Source organism: Colius striatus, chromosome 24 (genome assembly GCF_028858725.1).
Source record: "Colius striatus isolate bColStr4 chromosome 24, bColStr4.1.hap1, whole genome shotgun sequence".
Classification (NCBI taxonomy): Eukaryota; Metazoa; Chordata; class Aves; order Coliiformes; family Coliidae; genus Colius; species Colius striatus.
Window position 1 is genome coordinate 4315485 of NC_084782.1, and position 16839 is coordinate 4332323.

General features: G+C 47.0%; 1 protein-coding gene across 4 annotated transcripts in view; it reads left to right on the forward strand.

Moving 5' to 3' along the window:
- KIAA0319L (KIAA0319 like) overlaps positions 1-16167 on the forward strand; it is a 31514-nt gene extending 15347 nt beyond the window's left edge. For 3 of the 4 annotated variants that reach the window (XM_062014754.1, XM_062014755.1, XM_062014753.1), the window contains exons 7-21: positions 380-467; positions 1594-1686; positions 2350-2482; positions 3768-3996; positions 5081-5204; positions 5766-5898; positions 6781-6929; positions 7227-7378; positions 7568-7706; positions 8018-8177; positions 9981-10123; positions 11028-11150; positions 11614-11704; positions 12029-12120; positions 14429-16167. In XM_062014754.1, the coding sequence (XP_061870738.1) occupies positions 380-467; positions 1594-1686; positions 2350-2482; positions 3768-3996; positions 5081-5204; positions 5766-5898; positions 6781-6929; positions 7227-7378; positions 7568-7706; positions 8018-8177; positions 9981-10123; positions 11028-11150; positions 11614-11704; positions 12029-12120; positions 14429-14616 (2037 nt within the window). In that variant the 3' untranslated portion in view covers positions 14617-16167. Of the gene's footprint in view, positions 1-379; positions 468-1593; positions 1687-2349; positions 2483-3767; positions 3997-5080; positions 5205-5765; positions 5899-6780; positions 6930-7226; positions 7379-7567; positions 7707-8017; positions 8178-9980; positions 10128-11027; positions 11151-11613; positions 11705-12028; positions 12121-14428 lie in introns of those variants that run through there. The other variant, XR_009820372.1, reaches the window with a different exon arrangement.
- The last annotated feature ends 672 nt before the right edge of the window (positions 16168-16839 follow it).

The following is a 16839-nucleotide window of genomic DNA, read 5'->3' on the forward strand; positions in this document are numbered from 1 at the left end:
ACCCAGGAGGAAGAGAAGAAATACTTTCCTTTGTAAAAACACACAGGAAGAGCTTTTCATCTCTTACATATAGCCTTTCTCAGATGCAGTTTGCTAATACAGATTCCTGTGGCCAGACATAAAGCATGTCTGACAATCCTGTGGTGAAAAACACTGAGTTTTTATAAACTAAACTTAGCCATTACAAACTAAAAGAGCTGTGCTACCATTTTGGCATGGAAACCAGCCCTTGCTGTGGATGCACAGGTTGAAGCATAATTGCCTATGTTTTATGCTGTTAATGTGCTACTGTGCCAAAGCATGGTCACTTGACCTTCTAAGAGCTCCTGACAGAGTGGTACCATGCTGAAGGTCAGTAATCTTTTGTGTTTACTTCCAGCTTACTGTTGGTCTGTACGAGTTCAAAGTCATTGTTGACGGGGAGAACGCACACGGAGAGGGTTATGTGAATGTCACAGTGAATCCCAGTGAGTTGGTGGAATTGTGTCTGTTCTTAACTTCACCTGACAAAGCATGATACCTGGGTGGTGGTGGTGTTTCGCTGCTTTGACTGGACCCCAGTGTAACGTGTGAACACACACTGGATGTGTGTGAACTGTCATCTCCTGAGATATGAAGCTATTGCTGATGCACATAGCAATTGCTGCATACAGGCTAAGCACTCAGTAAAAGAACTGCAATGCTGACACAAAAGTGCTTAGCAAATGCCTCACCCTGGAAGGCCACTGCTGTTAACATGGTAAAAAGCTTACAGCAAGCAGTAGGAGCAAAATGTGAAGGGAAGGCAGAGCTTTGAAGCTCCTTTGCAGGTTCTTTTCTTCCTTCTCCAGTAAGAAATATCATTCCCAACCACAGGTTAAGTCAATTCTCATTTCTTCCTGTAAGACATGGTTTGCAGATGGGATCATACTGACTGTCTCACCAGGTCTAATTTTTAAATGGCCTGGGTAAAGAGGCAACCACAGGTTCTGCATCTCCTTTTATGCGAAAGCTCCTTTATTCTGCACACTTCAGCAAGACTTTTTCCACAGCCTTTGTGAGCAAAGAAATGCTCTTGCACTCCCCAAGCTATCAAGAGTGTGTGTCTGGCCTTCTGGATGCTGCAGCTGCTTGTTTCCTTATAAGCAGTGAATCTGCAGCTGGCAGCATGCATCAAAATCATCCATTTTTCAGACCAACAGCCAAACTTTGGCAAGAGGCTTTAGGTGCTGCTCTTAGAATGGTCTGTGCTCGAATGCTTGACCCAATGTGGAAGAACTGATGCAGTACAACCATGTCCAGAGTACTAGTGGGGTAGTACTTCACCTCCTTGCTTCTTTTAAATCCCTTTTGCTCTCATTGTGTCTCAGCACAGATCACTGTCCTTGATAGTGCAGTTCTGTGGTTGTTGGCACAGCAGTTCCTCACTTTGGACTCCTCTCCTGGACTTGCTGATTGCAGGACTGAGGGGACAGAGGGAAGAGGATGTGCAACGTGTGTTCTGCTTTCTACTCCTAATGCACAAAAGCAGAATAGTTTTGCAGTTCCTGTGCCAGGGCTGTTTGTAGCGGGTTGCCGGTAGGTGTCGTTGTGACAGCTCGGTTATCGTTGCAGAGCCTCGGGTGAATCAGCCTCCTGTTGCCATCGTGTCCCCACAGTTCCAGGAGATTTCACTGCCGACCATTTCGACTCTTATCGATGGCAGCCGTGAGTACCTGCAGATTGAAATGCAGTAGTCCAGCAAGCCTGGTTTCTGTGTGTTTTGCTTTGGTAATGTTGAAGAGGAACTGGCAGGTGACACTATCAAACAAAGGTGAAAAGAATCAGCCTCTCTTGCCAGGAGAGGGGAACACACACATGACAGCAGCTCTGTGTTTCCTTTTGAAGTGCACTGGCCTGCACCCATCTCCTAAAAAAGGAAAAGCTCTAGAGGTTGCTGCTTAGAATAAAAACAAACTACTGTCAGTCAAAATTAGTGGCTTCTTGGGTTAAGCTTCAGATGTTATTTAACTAACAGCCTGCCTTTGCTGATCCTGGCCCACACTGGAGCTTCCTGAGACTTCCTTTAGATATCTTCATCTTGTTTTACCCTCAACTAGCATTATTTGTTACTGTTTTGGTTTGGGGTTTTGTGTCTTCCCCCAGCACACAGAAAAACCTGGGATTAGGGGTGTTGGGAGTGTACCTGTGGAACAGGGTAGAGGAGAAAATGCAGTTTGAATATCTGAGCTCAGACCTAAATTGCCTTTGCCCACTAAACCCAGTACTGGTGTAAGGGGATGAACATCTGGGGTTTGTGAAGCAGCATCTGAGGTTTGTGAAGGAGTTTCCAACTCCTTGTATGTGCATTCTTTTTTATGATTGAAACAGAAAGCACTGATGATGACAGAATTGTCAGCTACCACTGGGAGGAACTGAAGGGTCCTTTACGGGAGGAGAAGGTTTCCAGCGATACTGCCATCCTCACCCTGACCAACCTGGTGCCTGGCAATTACACATTCAGGTAGGCTACAGCTGCAAGAGTTCATCAGTTCTCATCCCTTAAGAGTAAAATGTACAAGATTCCTGAAGTGTTAGTCTGGTTTTTAAACCAAAAAGAGAAGGAAAGAACTCTGTGTCGTGATGTTCTCTCTCTTCACTCCTGCATTTTCAGGTATTTCATAGCTTCCCACTCCAGAAGAGATAAGCCATCCAGCTACTTTTTATTCCTCACTTGTAGCACTGGTTTAAGGTGATGGCAAAAGGGAACAAATGGTCTGCCAGTGCTACAAAATGTCTCTTGAAATGTCAAATCTAAACTGTTTGGGTAAAGGCTTAGGAAGGAGTGCAGTCTTTCAATCCAGTTTTTAAGTGCAATGTGTTTGTCCCAGATAAGTGAATGAGGCCAAATGGTTTTATGCACATACCCAAGTGATAGATGGCAGCTGATTTTTGCTTTAATATTTGTTCAGGGTTTTTTCCCTTGGTCTTCATTTTGGTGTGATGTTCACACAGTGCTTCAGCAGATCTATTTAAAGTAAAATAAGCCTGAGTGCCTATAACTGAACACTGTTTTCCTCTGCAGCAGCTGATATATGAACTAATGGATCTAATCAGATCATTTAGCAAGCAGCAGCTCTGTTTTGCAGTTCTGACCTACCTGAGGGAGGCCACTTGTGGATTCCTAAAACTAAATCCCCATGAAGCTGGTATGGACTGAGTATCCACAAGTAATGAACTTCTGTGTCTGTGTTAATGAACATCTCCTGTTGAGAGGCAGAGTCATACCTGGGGAGGTCTTTTCCATCACACTTGCATGTGTGAAAGCTGATGATATTTCACTAGCAAGGTTTTATCTTGGCACTAGTGGGTAGATGGAGCCTTGGCCCAGGCTGCCCAGAAAGAGTGTGGAGTCTCTTCCTCTGGAGGTTTCCAAACCCACCTAGACATGCCCCCTGATCAAAGGGAACCTGCTTTAGCAGGGGGTTGGGCTGGAGGAGCTCTGCAGGGCCCTTCCAGCCCTCACCATTCTGGGATTCTATGATTTCAGGTGATGGACATGAGTGTTTCATTTCTTGCTGATAATTGGGCATCTGGAGGAAATTTCTTTCCAGGAGCAGCAAACTTCAAGCCACAGAGGGGTTTTTTCCACTTCTGTGAAAAAAAAAATACTATCTTGTCCTTCAGAGTTAGAAACTCAAGGACAAACTTGTGCATTTCAGTGAACTCCAGCCACTGTTCTGTGCTGAGCTCTGCTAATCATGACCCGTCACTACTTTCACTCTCTTTATTTTCCCACCCTTCTTCAGTCTAACAGTAGTGGACTCAGATGGTGCCAGCAACTCCACCACTGCAAACTTGACTGTGAACAAAGCAGTGGATTATCCTCCAGTGGCAAATGCAGGCCCAAACCAAGTGATCACCCTGCCCCAGAACTCCATCACCCTCTATGGGAACCAGAGCACCGATGATCACAGCATTGTCAGCTACGAGTGGCTGCTCAGCCCTAACAGCAAAGGGAAGGTGATGGAGATGCAGGTCAGTGCAAGTCTCTGGTACACAACCTGGATTATACACTAGCTGGCTTGCAGTTTTCTATAATCAAACCATTCTTAATTGACTGTTAACAAATGTCTCTTATAATCCTACCAAGCAAGCATGTGGTGATTAATTATATACTTAGAACTAAATCCACGTGGGGCTGCCATTGGCTTGGTGTGTGAGCTGATACACCAGTCTAGCCACAGGTTTTCACTGGCATCCTGTTAGGGTTTTTTTTTGAGCAATGCAGTTTTAAATACTGCTGAAGAATGGAGGATTAAGAGAGATAGGAACTTGATGCCATTTGGTTTCTCATATCCCATACAACAGGTCTCAGCACAACTCGATCACACCCATGGATCTCATGTTAAGCTATGTGGCTGCCTGGGAAGTGTGTTCTTTCTCTGTTCAGTTGCTGACTTCTCAGGACAATCAGTGCTGGCTAAATTAATCATGATGTAAGAGGGATGCTTAAGTGCTGTCAGCAGATATGGAAGCCAGACTGTGTGATCTTTTAGGTAGCTGGCAGTGAGGATGGCATTTAGATGCACAGATGACCCATTGTGCCAGGTCATTTCCTGAGCTGGGGCAAACACAGTAGACTGCATCTTTTGACTTGAACCTTGGAGTCTAAACTTTGTTGACATGGCTCAAACACTCCTCAGTCCTAAACAGTAAAAGCTGGAACTTGTTTCCATGTCATCATTTTTCTTTTAAAGATTATTACTGTTGTCAAATTTATGGCTTGAGAAGTCCATGAATCAGGTTCACAGTGTGTATGATGTGCATAAGGCTCCCCAGGGGTTTTGCTTGAGTTGCTAACTATTGAATCTCAAAAGCTCTGAACACCTAGATGGCATCACTCCTGTTATGTTCCACAACAGTGTCCTTGTTGCTGTGCATACATTTAGCTGTAAGTGCCTTGCATGCTGAAGTGGCACAGACTTCTGGCCCCATAGCAGGAGTTAGTAATAAGCCCCTGGAATCTACTGGTAATAGTTGTTTTAGAATCAGAACCTTCTGATCTGTCATCATCTGGGTAAAGATTCTTCTTTTAATACATGAATATGTTTTCTCCAAGGGGGTGAGGACACCAGTCTTACAGCTCTCTGCAATGCAAGAAGGTGATTACACTTACCAGCTAATTGTGACTGATTCTGCTGGGCACCAGTCTACTGCAGAGGTCACTGTGATAGTCCAGCCAGGTAAGCTGCCCATAGCTGCCATGGCCACTTCCATTCCAGGGGTCAGAGGTGGGCATCCATCTGTCAACATATTCTGCATCTTATGGTAGCTTTGTGCTGCTTTCAGAAAAAACTGCCCTAATTTAGAACCATTCTGGGCTGCTCTGTTGCTGATAAATGAACAACAGAAGGTTTCTAGGAATATTGCATTTCTAGACTGTTTTCTTTTACACAGTGGAGTCTAACTGATATTATCCCACCACCATGGCAGGATTGTATTTCCAAGCAGCTGTCTCTGCCTACAGTGCTGAGTCTTGGGACAGAGGCAGTAAAAATGGAGCAGTACTTAAAGAATGGGAGCAAAAGTCACAACTCCTAGATTTCATTCTCATTTTGTATTTCAGATGTGTGAATGAAACACTAATCTGAACTCTTCACTGCTTCATCCTCCCTTTCTCTGAGTATAAGACTCAGGCAGTGGGCAAGAAATAGACTGGAGAATCATGGAGAAAATTCTTAGTGCTGAGGTTTTAAGCTCCACTTTCTATGGCACTTGTGTGTAAAAATTGCATCTCTTTGCAGAGAACAATAAGCCCCCAAAGGCAGATGCTGGTCCAGATAAAGAATTAACCCTTCCTGTGGACAGCACCACTCTAGATGGCAGCAAGAGCTCAGATGACCAGAAGATTGTCTCCTTTCTTTGGGAAAAAACACGGTGTGTATCATCTTCCAGACTCTTGTAACGCAGCTCTCTGGGTCTTTCATGTAAAACAAGACACACACCCACATACCTCCCTTGTTTTAAATCCTGGTCACATTGGGCCTGACAAGCTTTACCTGGTGACTAGGATTAGAGCAGGAGTTGTGTTTAATTGGAGAGAGGTGGAGTTTTGTCTGAGCATTAGAACTAGCTTTGCCTTCACCTCTAGGCTGGATTCTCATTCTCAGTGTGGTTGTGGCTTATAAAGGAGGCCAACCATGTTCAAGTCTCAGCAGTGTAATGTGGTCTTGCTCTTCTGAAGAGACTGACTCTTGTAATCAGACAACAGCAGCGTCTTCTGAGGATGCTTTTGTAGTATGTCTGAGTGAGGCAGTGCTCTGCTCTTCTCCTTGTCATGCTTCCCTTCAGACTCTTCAGGGAATTGAGGAAAAACCCTGTGTGTGGCTTGCACTAGTGTTTTTTTCCTCTTTGCTAATGCAAAGTCTGTGCAAAGCTCTTATAAATGAAGATACTATTTTTGCTCTATACCTTAACTGGCTTATTGTGCAAATTCCTGAGCTGATTTTGCTGAAGGTAACACTTTCTGGAAGCCCTGCTTAAATGCTGGTATCAGTGCTCCCCTGGTTAAAAATAACCAAAACACTAAACCACCAGAACTGATGCTTTTTGTTCTGATTGCTGCACTTACTCTTTTGATTATCTTGCTATAACTGGAGAAAATAATGTTGCTTTTCTTTCCTCCATGGACTCTATTTCCAGGCAACTGTCTCTTTGTGTCCCCACAAACTCTGCTGGAGCTTGGGCCTCCTGTTTGATGTGAGGCTCAGTCCTGTGGTCTGTGCAAAGTTCAAACTGATCCTCTTGTGCTTTGGTTAGGGGTCCAGATGGTGTCAAGCTGGAGAATGCCAACAGCAGCATTGCCACTGTAACAGGCCTTCAAGTTGGGACATATGAGTTTACTCTGACAGTTAAGGATGAGAGGAACTTGCAGAGCCAAAGCTCAGTCAACGTCATTGTCAAGGAAGGTACGTGGAGCCATGAGCAGACACAGGTTACATCTGAGCAGTTCAGCCAAACCTGTGTGCAGAAGCAGATAAAAGGGAGGAATGGGTAGAAAAGTGAGGAGGGAGCACCAAAATGGCCTTCTCTAAATCAGGGCTTTACCCTTTTTGGGAGGAACAGTATCTTCAGATGAATCCCACAGTATGTAATTTCCCTTCCCCCCAGGGATTTCTGGGTTACAGCAGAGATCCAAGGCAGGAGTTTCTGATTTGAGTGTTACTAGATTTCTCTCCCAACTGCTCTCTTTCTGTTTTGCTTAGAGATAAACAAGCCACCAGTTGCAAAGATTGCTGGTAACGTTGTCATCACCTTGCCCACAAACACAGCTGAGTTGGATGGATCAAAATCCTCTGATGATAAGGGAATTGTCAGCTACCTGTGGACCCGGGATGAGGGGAGTCCTGCAGCTGGGGTGAGGTTTCATTTTGAATGGCAGTCTGCAGCATCACAAAAGTCAGTGGAAAATAACACTGACAGCTCCTGAGGAAATGTAAAGCTCATTGCCTCACGTGTTGCCTTGTAGTGAGATCCTGAAGCACAGTGATTTATGGTGCTGGTTTGATCTGTTGTTTCCTTATGCTCATTGTGCTCTGCCTCTCAGGAAGTCTTAAATAATTCAGACCATCATCCTGTCCTCCTCCTGTCCAATCTGGTAGAAGGGACCTACACATTCCACCTCAGAGTAACAGATGCCAAAGGAGAGAGTGATGTGGAAAGAACCACAGTGGAAGTCAAACCTGGTGAGTCATGGTGTTCTGCTGTACCACATCTGCCTACAGTGCACCAGCAAAGCCCTCTGTGTGAGACAGTGTACTGAGATTTAAATGTGTAGCCTAGTCCACCTCAGAGATGTAAAAGTCAAGCGTTTTGAGGGCTGTGATTGTGTTTTCATGTGGGTTTTTCGGGCTGACTTTTCCTGCTTGCCAGTACTTGTGACAGTCACAGACTCCCTACAGTGCAGCTCTGCAACTGTGTGTTCTGGAAAGGTGCTAGAAACCTGCCTTCTTAAATAGGAGCTCTAAAGTTCTGTATTATTTTACCTTCTCACTAGATCCTAGAAAAAATAACCTTGTGGAGATCATTCTGGATGTGAATGTCAGCCAGCTGACTGAGAGGCAGAAGGGTATGTTCATCAGACAAATAGGTGTTCTGCTGGGGGTCCTCGACTCGGACATTACTGTGCAGAAGATCCAGCCATACACTGAGCAAAGGTAGGCTTCAGCTGGGAGTATGCATGGAGGGGGACTGCTTGAAGGTTTAGTGAGCCAAGGGCTGTTTTCTCTTGGGAAGCAGAGTGGACAATCAGTGTGTGGAGATGTCGCTTCAGGATGATGTTCCTGCTTGTGTGGATCAGAGCTGTGTTGCCAAGCAGGTCTTGGGTGCCTTGTCCTTGAAAACTGTTTGCTGCTGCTAAAATCTTTGCCTCCCAGGTCTGTAAAATTAGAACTTACTTGTTTTGGAGTATTTTAAAGACAATCTGAAGATGTTCTACAGCTGATTTACAGCTGGAGAGGTAATGGAGCTTGGCACGGGAGTGTTTTGGTGAAGCACTGATGCTGCAGCAGAGGTAGTGTAGTGACCTCAGCAGTAGCCCTAGTGAAGCTAATATTGAACCACATTGACTTCATTTTAATATAAAAATGAACATTGAAAACCAAGGTAATTTTTGTTTGGAGAGGTGAGGAGAACTGGGTTTGAACTGCTGTTTAGCTGACAATGTTGTCACAGCAACAGCTGCACAGATCCCACAGCACAGCCCGTACGTGTGTTTGAGGATGCCTGAACGTCCACGTGAGTGGCATAACAAGCAGCTCACCAGGGCAGAGTGGTATTCTGCTGGAAGAAGTGAACATTGCACTTAATTTTTAGTGAAAGTGAAGTAGTTTTAAGGCAGATAAAACACTGGAAGAGACTGAAGAGACACGCTTAGAGCCAGGCAGCAAGTCGGCGATAGATCTGCAGTTATGCTTTACACTTCCCTGAGGTCAGTAACGTATCGATTCCTTCATGTCCACGGTGCCTTGCTGTGGCAGTCAAATCAGAATTCATTGTCTGTGCAAACCTAAAGAGCTCAGAACAGAAGAGCCAGCACTTTGTTGTAATATTACCTTTCTATCTCTGCCGTGCCCAGGCCAGTTGCCACTGTTCTTCACTGAGTAAGGCAAATAAAGGATCCTTGTAATTAATGCTTCATCTGTTTATTGAGTAGCAAAAGAGTGGGAAGTTGTTACAAAAGAGCAGAGATTACTTTCTGACAGATGGCTTTAAGATCTCATTTTTGCCTCAACTATCAAAGTAACTTGTAGTATTTAAAAAAGATCTTTTTCCCCCCAGCTGCTGTTTTCTCCACATACTCTGAGGGCTTCACTAATACCCTGTTGGCTCACAGGCTCACTAGCAATAATAAATATGAAACATCCATGCATCCTTTTATGAACCTAAAGGATAGACAGGGCTCTGCAAGGATAGCAAGCCTAGGGGAGCAAGTTCTTCCATCCTAAAGTTAATGCAATAGAAGATGCAGAACACACTATCCTCTGCTGTGCTCTTTTGATGCATTCAGACTAAGCTTTGCAAAAGACCATAAACCTTTGCTCTCTTCTGTGATGCTGGAACTCTGTGCTGAGCAGTTAAATGAACCCTCAAATTCCACTTGCAGTAAGGTCTCAGGATCCCACAGTGAGGGAGGGAGGAAGGGAGGAGGTGATGAAAATGGAGAGGCCTTCAAGTTTGGGGGATTTGCATGCTTAGCATGGATGTGCAAACAATGGGCTTGATTAGCAATCCAGGAGCAAACCCTAGAGCAGTTCATCCCAAGCTTTGAGAGTATGGATGGATATATCCCAAAGGGTTTCCTACTGCATGCCCCAGGTTCTACCATTAGGGAACCACAAGTCTAATCTTCAAGTAAATGTGGGGTTCTGAATTAATCCCTGTACTGACAGACTGGGGAGAATGGCTGGCTGCCTGATGTTTGGAGAAGCAGCAGGTAATCATTTCTGTCTGATTTCCAGCACGAAGATGGTGTTTTTTGTACAGAACCAGCCTCCCCATCAGATATTCAAAGGACGAGACGTAGCCTGGACCCTGAAAAACGAGCTAAGGAAGCAACAGTCAGATTTCCTCATCTTCAGGGCATTAGAAATCAACACAGTCAGTAAGTAAGAGCCACTGGGGTACAGACTAACATCTTTTCCTTTCTCAAATGCCTGCCAGAATAAGGATCTTTGTCATATGCTCACTCCCAGCAGATTTCATAGGCAATAAATGGGAAACAGAAAACAATAAGCCTGTTAGACTGTACATGAGCCAGTTATTTACTGATTGATTCTGACTCTTCCCTCTTCATATAACTAGTTACTTTTAATGTTGCTGGGAAGATAAGAATGCCCCAAATCAAAACCAGATTGATACTTGTTAAGCTAAAATACAACATGAGTTGGAACACAGCCAATGAGACGGGTGTCATGCTGAGAATAATCAAACTCCAGGTCTTGGTAGCTGTGAACATCCTCATTTCCTCTGCAGCACATCCATCAGTCTGAAGGAAACATTTCCTATCATGTATTACAACTTTGTTAGCACTGTTTTTTCTCTTGAGCACCATCCTATGAGGATCATTTGCTGATCAGTTAAATGTTTTAGACTGGATTTATGTAACTATTACCATAACTTCCTGACCTTGTGGTTTTGTGGCCTTCAAAAGCCACTCTTCAGTTTGGTTTGGTCCCTATCAAGGATCTGTTTGTTTCTTGACTGTCTGGGTTTGAGTTTGAAGGGGTAATGGACATAAGCTGGAACTTGAACACAAGGAGAAAGTCCTTTGGGTCTGAGGTGAGGGAGCCCTGGCCCAGGCTGCCCAGGGAGGGTGTGGAGGCTCCTTCTCAGGAGGTTTCTGAACCCAACTGGACACGTTCCTGTGCCCACTGAGCCAGGGGAAGCTGCTGTAGCAGAAGGTTGGGCTGGAGCAGCTCTGCAGGGCCCTAAATTCTAGTTAGAACCTACACAGTTTGACCTGCTGTGAGAGGCCTTTAGCTCACCTTGCTGGTTTTGGTCTCCAGCTTGTCAGCTGAACTGCTCCGAGCACGGCCGCTGCGACTCCTTCACCAAGCGCTGTGTCTGTGACCCCTTCTGGATGGAGAACTTTGTCAGGGTGCAGATGGGTGATGGTGAAAGCAACTGTGGTATGTGCAGCCTCTCTGATTCATCTTTGGAAAGCAATACAGTGTTTGAAAGCTGGGGCAGGCAGAGTCACAGGAACCTGCCTTCTCCCAGGCACTAGTCCCTGCCCTTCTCTCACTACTTCTGGGTAGGGAAGGGACTCCTCTTCAGCCCCTCTCAGTGAACACTCACTAGTTCAGCCCATTCTTGGTGTATGAATCACACCTCTTTCCTCTCATGCTCCTGCCACAGGAAAGCAAACTTTATAAATCAACACACCTTGCAAAATGCCCTTGTGCAGTGAGTCCACACGCTGGACCACAAGCCCCTGGCTCCCATAGGTGGGTCAGCAGTGGACAGTAGCCTTTAATTCTGCAAAAGGCCAGGCCTTTCTTTTGCTTTCCCCAAGAATAATGATCTAAAGTGCCCACTGTCAACTGTATAAGGTGCCAAAACATCTTTATCTCTGGGGTGTTTTGCTTTCAGAGTGGAGTGTGCTGTATGTGATCATTGCATCTTTCCTCATTGTGGTTGCCTTTGGAATCTTATCCTGGATGGTGATCTGCTGTTGCAAGAGGTGAGACTGAGGCCATAACCTCTTACTGTATCAGTGCTTCAGAGCCAAGTAGCTGCATTAGGAGGTGAAAGACTCAAACCCATCATCCCAGCAGGTCATCTGCTTAGACCCTGGGACATTGGGTTTTGTCACTGAGCGTTTCAGATGAAACCTTGAAGCCCTAGAACTCTGGGTTCAGTTAAAAAGCAACATTTGGAGTAGCCTGTAAATATGCAACTAAAGCCATGCTTGTAATGCCTTGTGTTGTGAAATGACCAAGTGCTCTAGCTTTGAAGATCAGTTGTTCTTTCTTCCAGCCTCTCAAATCCTTTTCTTCCCCTTTAGACGAAAAGGAAAAGCCAAAAGAAAAAGCAAATACAAGATTTTGGATGCAACTGATCAAGAAAGTCTGGAGTTAAAACCCAATCCCAAAGCAGGTAAAACATGAGAGGGAAGAGCTCAGCATTTCCAGAATGCTGACTAAGAACACTCCTCCTCAGTGGACTGAAAATCACAGAGTGAAACGAACGTGACGTTAGGCACTGACACAGGAGGCTCAGGAGATCTAAGAGCTTGTTTCAGATCTGCATGCAGGGTATTTAGTCAACTGATCTGACTCTTGGGTTTTAGAATCTGGGGCTGAAACTAGTTTTTTGTCACTGATTCTGATGCCTCCACTTTGTGTCCCAGAAGCAGGATGTGTGGAAGCTGTGCAGACTGGTCTGATACAGGGAGCCCAGAATTGGGTCTTGGCTGTAACTTCTCATGCTCTGAAGTTTCCCTTTGTGTTCTGGCAGTTTGTTTCTTGCCAATGTGCAGTTCTTTGGCTCTGCATGAATTCAGTGGCACTAAGCATTTCACTAAGCTGCTTGACTTTGGCTAAGTAAGCAAAAGGGCACCTGAAAGCAACTGAAGATGCTCGTGGACTGGAGAGAGTGGTGTTTATTTCTGCTTCCCATCTCTCTCACCCTGATGGCTTGTTCATAAATTCATTCATTCTTCCCCTTTTGAGCATCAGGCTCTGAAAGTTTCACACCTTGGCTCTTCCAGGAAGGAGGTGATTATCTTAGGAGGGAAACCCATGAAGTCCTGAGTGTTTGGTGTGGCTCCAGACCCATTGGCTCATTCCACAGAGGGCAGCCCTTTGTCTTCAGTGTTCTTAGCCAGCATTTCCCTGCCTGCATTGCTGTCCTGAGAGTGCTTGGCAGATGCTTTGCAAAGACCATCCAGTTATTTCAGGCTGGAGCACTTTTTTGCTGGGGTTGTATCTGATATCTGAGCTGTGGGCACCTGCTGACTGCCCAGGACAGGAGGGGAATGTGGGAAGTGTGTGCCAGGTGCAGCCTCTCCAGTGCTGTGCAGCACCAGCCCGTGAAATGGGTGTTTCAAATAAGAGTTTGTGTCCTGGCTTTGTTTAGGTGAGAAGTTATTTTAACTGCTTGGGAAAAACAGCCCCTGATCATCCTGGTTCTGCTGCCCCTCTGCTCAGCCCTGCTGAGGCTCATCTGGAGTCCTGTGTCCAGTTCTGGGCTCCACAGTTCAGGAGAGACAGGGAGAGAGGCCAGTGCAGGGCTGCCAAGATGCTGAGGGGATGGAACATGTGTGTGAGGGGGAAAGGCTGCAGCCCTGGGGCTGCTCAGCCTGGAGAAGGCTGAGGGGGGAACCTCATCAACACTTCTGAGTACCTAAGGGTGTGGAGGCTCCTCCTCAGGAGATTCCCAACCCCACCTGGACACATTCCTGTGCCCCCTGATTGAGGGGAACCTGCTGTAGCAGGGGCTGGGGCTGCAGCAGCTCTGCAGAGCCCTTCCCACCGCCACCACCCTGGGATTCTGTGATCCTTGTTTGCTAGTGGGAAACAACTACTCATCCTTGTGTTGTCCCATGTAATGGGTTCCAGTAGAGTGAGCAGTGCCTAACAGCAGCATCAGAGGGCATTGCAGCCACAGGGTTGATGGGGCTGCCCTGCCCAGGGTGGCCCAGCCCCACAGATACAGATCCCTTTGAAGAGGAGATGGGTGTGTGTTGCTCCCTCAGCTCTGCTTTCATCTGACCATCTGTCACCTAGCACAGAAAAGCCCAACTGTGTTAAATAAAGGGCTCATTGTTCTGCAGTCTGGAGCAAATGTGCCTCAACTATTTGCTCTCTGGTAACTCATCTTGTTCCATCCAGGGCTGGCTGCTGACTAAAGTCTTTTTCCCTGCTAGGTATGTCCAGGGAGCATTCTGCTAACAGAGGAAATGTTGCATTTCTCCATCAAGGAGAAGCTCAGCTTCAGTATTTCCTCTGCTGACAACATCAGTAAATGTCTCTTGTCCTTGTGCATTACTCTAAGTTCAGCCCACTCATTTATCTCTCCTCCCTTGCAAGGCAAGAGAAGCAGAGATGAGAGTAGGGAGGGTAAGAAGAGGGCAGGGATCTTCCCTCACACACCTGCTTATTCTCTTTACTCCATGAGCCCTCAGGGAGCTTTCCAGGCAATGCCCCAAGCAAGGTCAGGGGGACAAAGCTCCCCTGAGCCCTCACAGCCCCTTCTGCTACCACAATTTGCTTTCCTACCTGTGTTGCATCTTCAGGTGTCCTTGTGACCTCTCTCACACCAGAGTTTCTGAAACAAAATCCCTTTGGCTCCAGCATTGAGGGAATGTGTCAGACACAGGTGACTGAGGGAGGGAACAGAGAACAGTGAGGTGCCTGATCGGTATTAAAAGTGTTTTTAACCTGGGAATCTCTCTCCTTCAAAGGTAGCAGACAGAAAGCCCAGGTCCTCAACACCAGCCTGATGCACTCTGAGTCAGAACTGGACAGTGATGAAGCCATCTTCACGTGGCCTGACCGTGAGAAAGGGAAACTGCTGCGCAGCCAGAACGGCTCCTTACGCAACGGACAAGTGCTGCTCAAACCCAAGAGCCAGAGGGAGGAAATCTTATAGCTGGAATTCCTACAGCTCCCCTCAGGCTGCCTGAGCTCAGGGGGAGGTGAGGAGGAAGGGAAAAGGCTGCTCCTGGCCCTCCCCCACGAGGGCAGTTTGAGTGGGACGTCGCTGCTGACTCATTTCCCAGGAAATCCCTTTTGGGTTGGTGGGTTTCTTTTCATTCAGTTAAAACAAAAACAAAACAAAACTGGTTGTACTTGAATTTGAACTTCAAGGGAAAGCAAAGGGAGGAAGAAGGCAACTGTGAAGCCCAGGGCAAAGCATGGGAAGAGGACAGAGCTGGCACCTGGAGAGCGACAGGACAGAACCGCTCAGAGCAACTGGGAACGTGCAGGACTCTCCCAGCTCACCTGGGACTGCAGTGGAGGAAAGACCATGGAGACTTCCCTGTGACCTGCCTTGGGAGCTCCTCAGACATGGAAGGTCAAGGCTGTGCTTTGAGCTGTGCTCTGAGCTCTCCCTTCAGGCTCTGGTACCCTGCCACGGGCTACTTCTGCTGTCAAGGAACTTTCTTCTCTTTCACTCCCACCTTCCCTAACGGTTTAAGCACTACTTTAATTTAGACTTGTCTTTTCACATGCACTTGGCTGCTTTTGGAATGTAGAGGAGGGGGGATCTCAGCACTCTGGTGTCACACTCCATCAGCTTGCAGGGGGAGGGTTCTGTAGCTGCTCTGAGTTGCTGTCAGGCTCCTCTCACTGGAAGTGCTGTTGGTGCCTGTTCACATGGGAAAAGCCAATGGGAAAAGTCTGTGAGCACTGGCTGGGCTGGGAAGCCCCCTCCTGCTGGGTACCAGGGCTTGGGGGTTGGAATACCCACCTTTGGTACCTGCATCTAACATCTGGCTTAACTCCAAAGCTCTGAGATGTCCTTCAGCAGCCCCCAGCACCTTCTGTTGATCGTGAAGCCGTCCATCCTGTGGACATGAACCATATCTCAGTTCTGAAATGCTGTATACTGTGGACTTGGGTTGGTTTTGGGGGGTGGTTTTCCCCCCTTAAGATTTGCACAGGCCAGACAAACAGGGGCTGCTGTCTTCAGCTTCCAGCAGCTGCTGCTCCCCCTGGCCCCACGTTACTCTGAGGAGCCCGACGTGGTCCTGAGGCAGCGTGGAGGCACCCACAGGCTGTCCTGTGGTGGAGAAGGGAGCACTTGGTACCCCAGGGCAGCACATGGCAAGTGCCAGCAGCAAATGGCTCTGTGTCTGTGCTGCCAGGGCTCTGGGATCAGCTGTGGTGATGGTGTCCCTGATCTCACCGTGCTGCTTTCATGAGTTGCACCGCTGTCCTTGGGCAGAAATCAGCCTCCTGCTGGCATGAAGGGTTACCACTGCTCCTCTCTGAATGGCTGAGCAGTTTGTTGCCTTTCTTGGTGTTTAATTTAAACAAACAAACAAACTGGAAACTTGTTCCGTTGGCTTTGAGCTACGAAAGCCAGAAAGGCTCTGACTTTGGGGTTGTATTTATATTGCTGCACTACTGATCTGTGTTGAGCTCAATGAAGATTAAACACTATTGAATGCAAGGGAATGTTCCCTTGCTGAATGTAGTCATGGCTGCTGCTAAGTTTCTTTGTTCTGGGCAATCAGCTCTTCCTCAGGCACCAGCACTGGAACCTGCTGCTCTCCTGAGGCCTTGTGCCCTCCTGATGCCACCAGCCATGGGGCTTGCCCTTGTCCTGGCATGAGCCACCCTCGGGTTTCTCTCATGCGTGGCTGGTGCTCTGAGCCAGGTTTCCTCTTCCCCAGCTGCTCCTGCACCCTCTTTCCAACAGCTCCTTCCCTCTGAGCCTGTCTGGGACCACACACAGGGATGGCTGACAGTAAGATGCTCCTTGTTTGTGCCTCAAAGGAGCACAGCCCAGTGCTGGTTCGAGCTGCTGCTGGGAGCTGTACCACAGCCACACACTTAGCTGCTGCCTTCATTTGCATGTGAGATGAACAAGCTACAAGCAAATGAGTGATCCCTGCAGCTTCAGAACCTCAGGTGTGGTCCTGGGACTGTGCCTGGAAGTGGTTTGTGCTGTTAGAGCTGTTGGGCTCTCATTCTGGTTCTTGGGGCTTGTGCTTTCTGAGCCTGTCCTGGGGAAGTTCCCCTTTGTACTAGTCTGGGGCTGAGATCTGGTCCTTGGGGCTTATGCATTCTGAGCCTCCTGCTGTGGAAGAGGCTTTAAGCTCCTGCCTGTGCTTCAGCTCTCAGGCATTTATTGCTGCCCAGACTC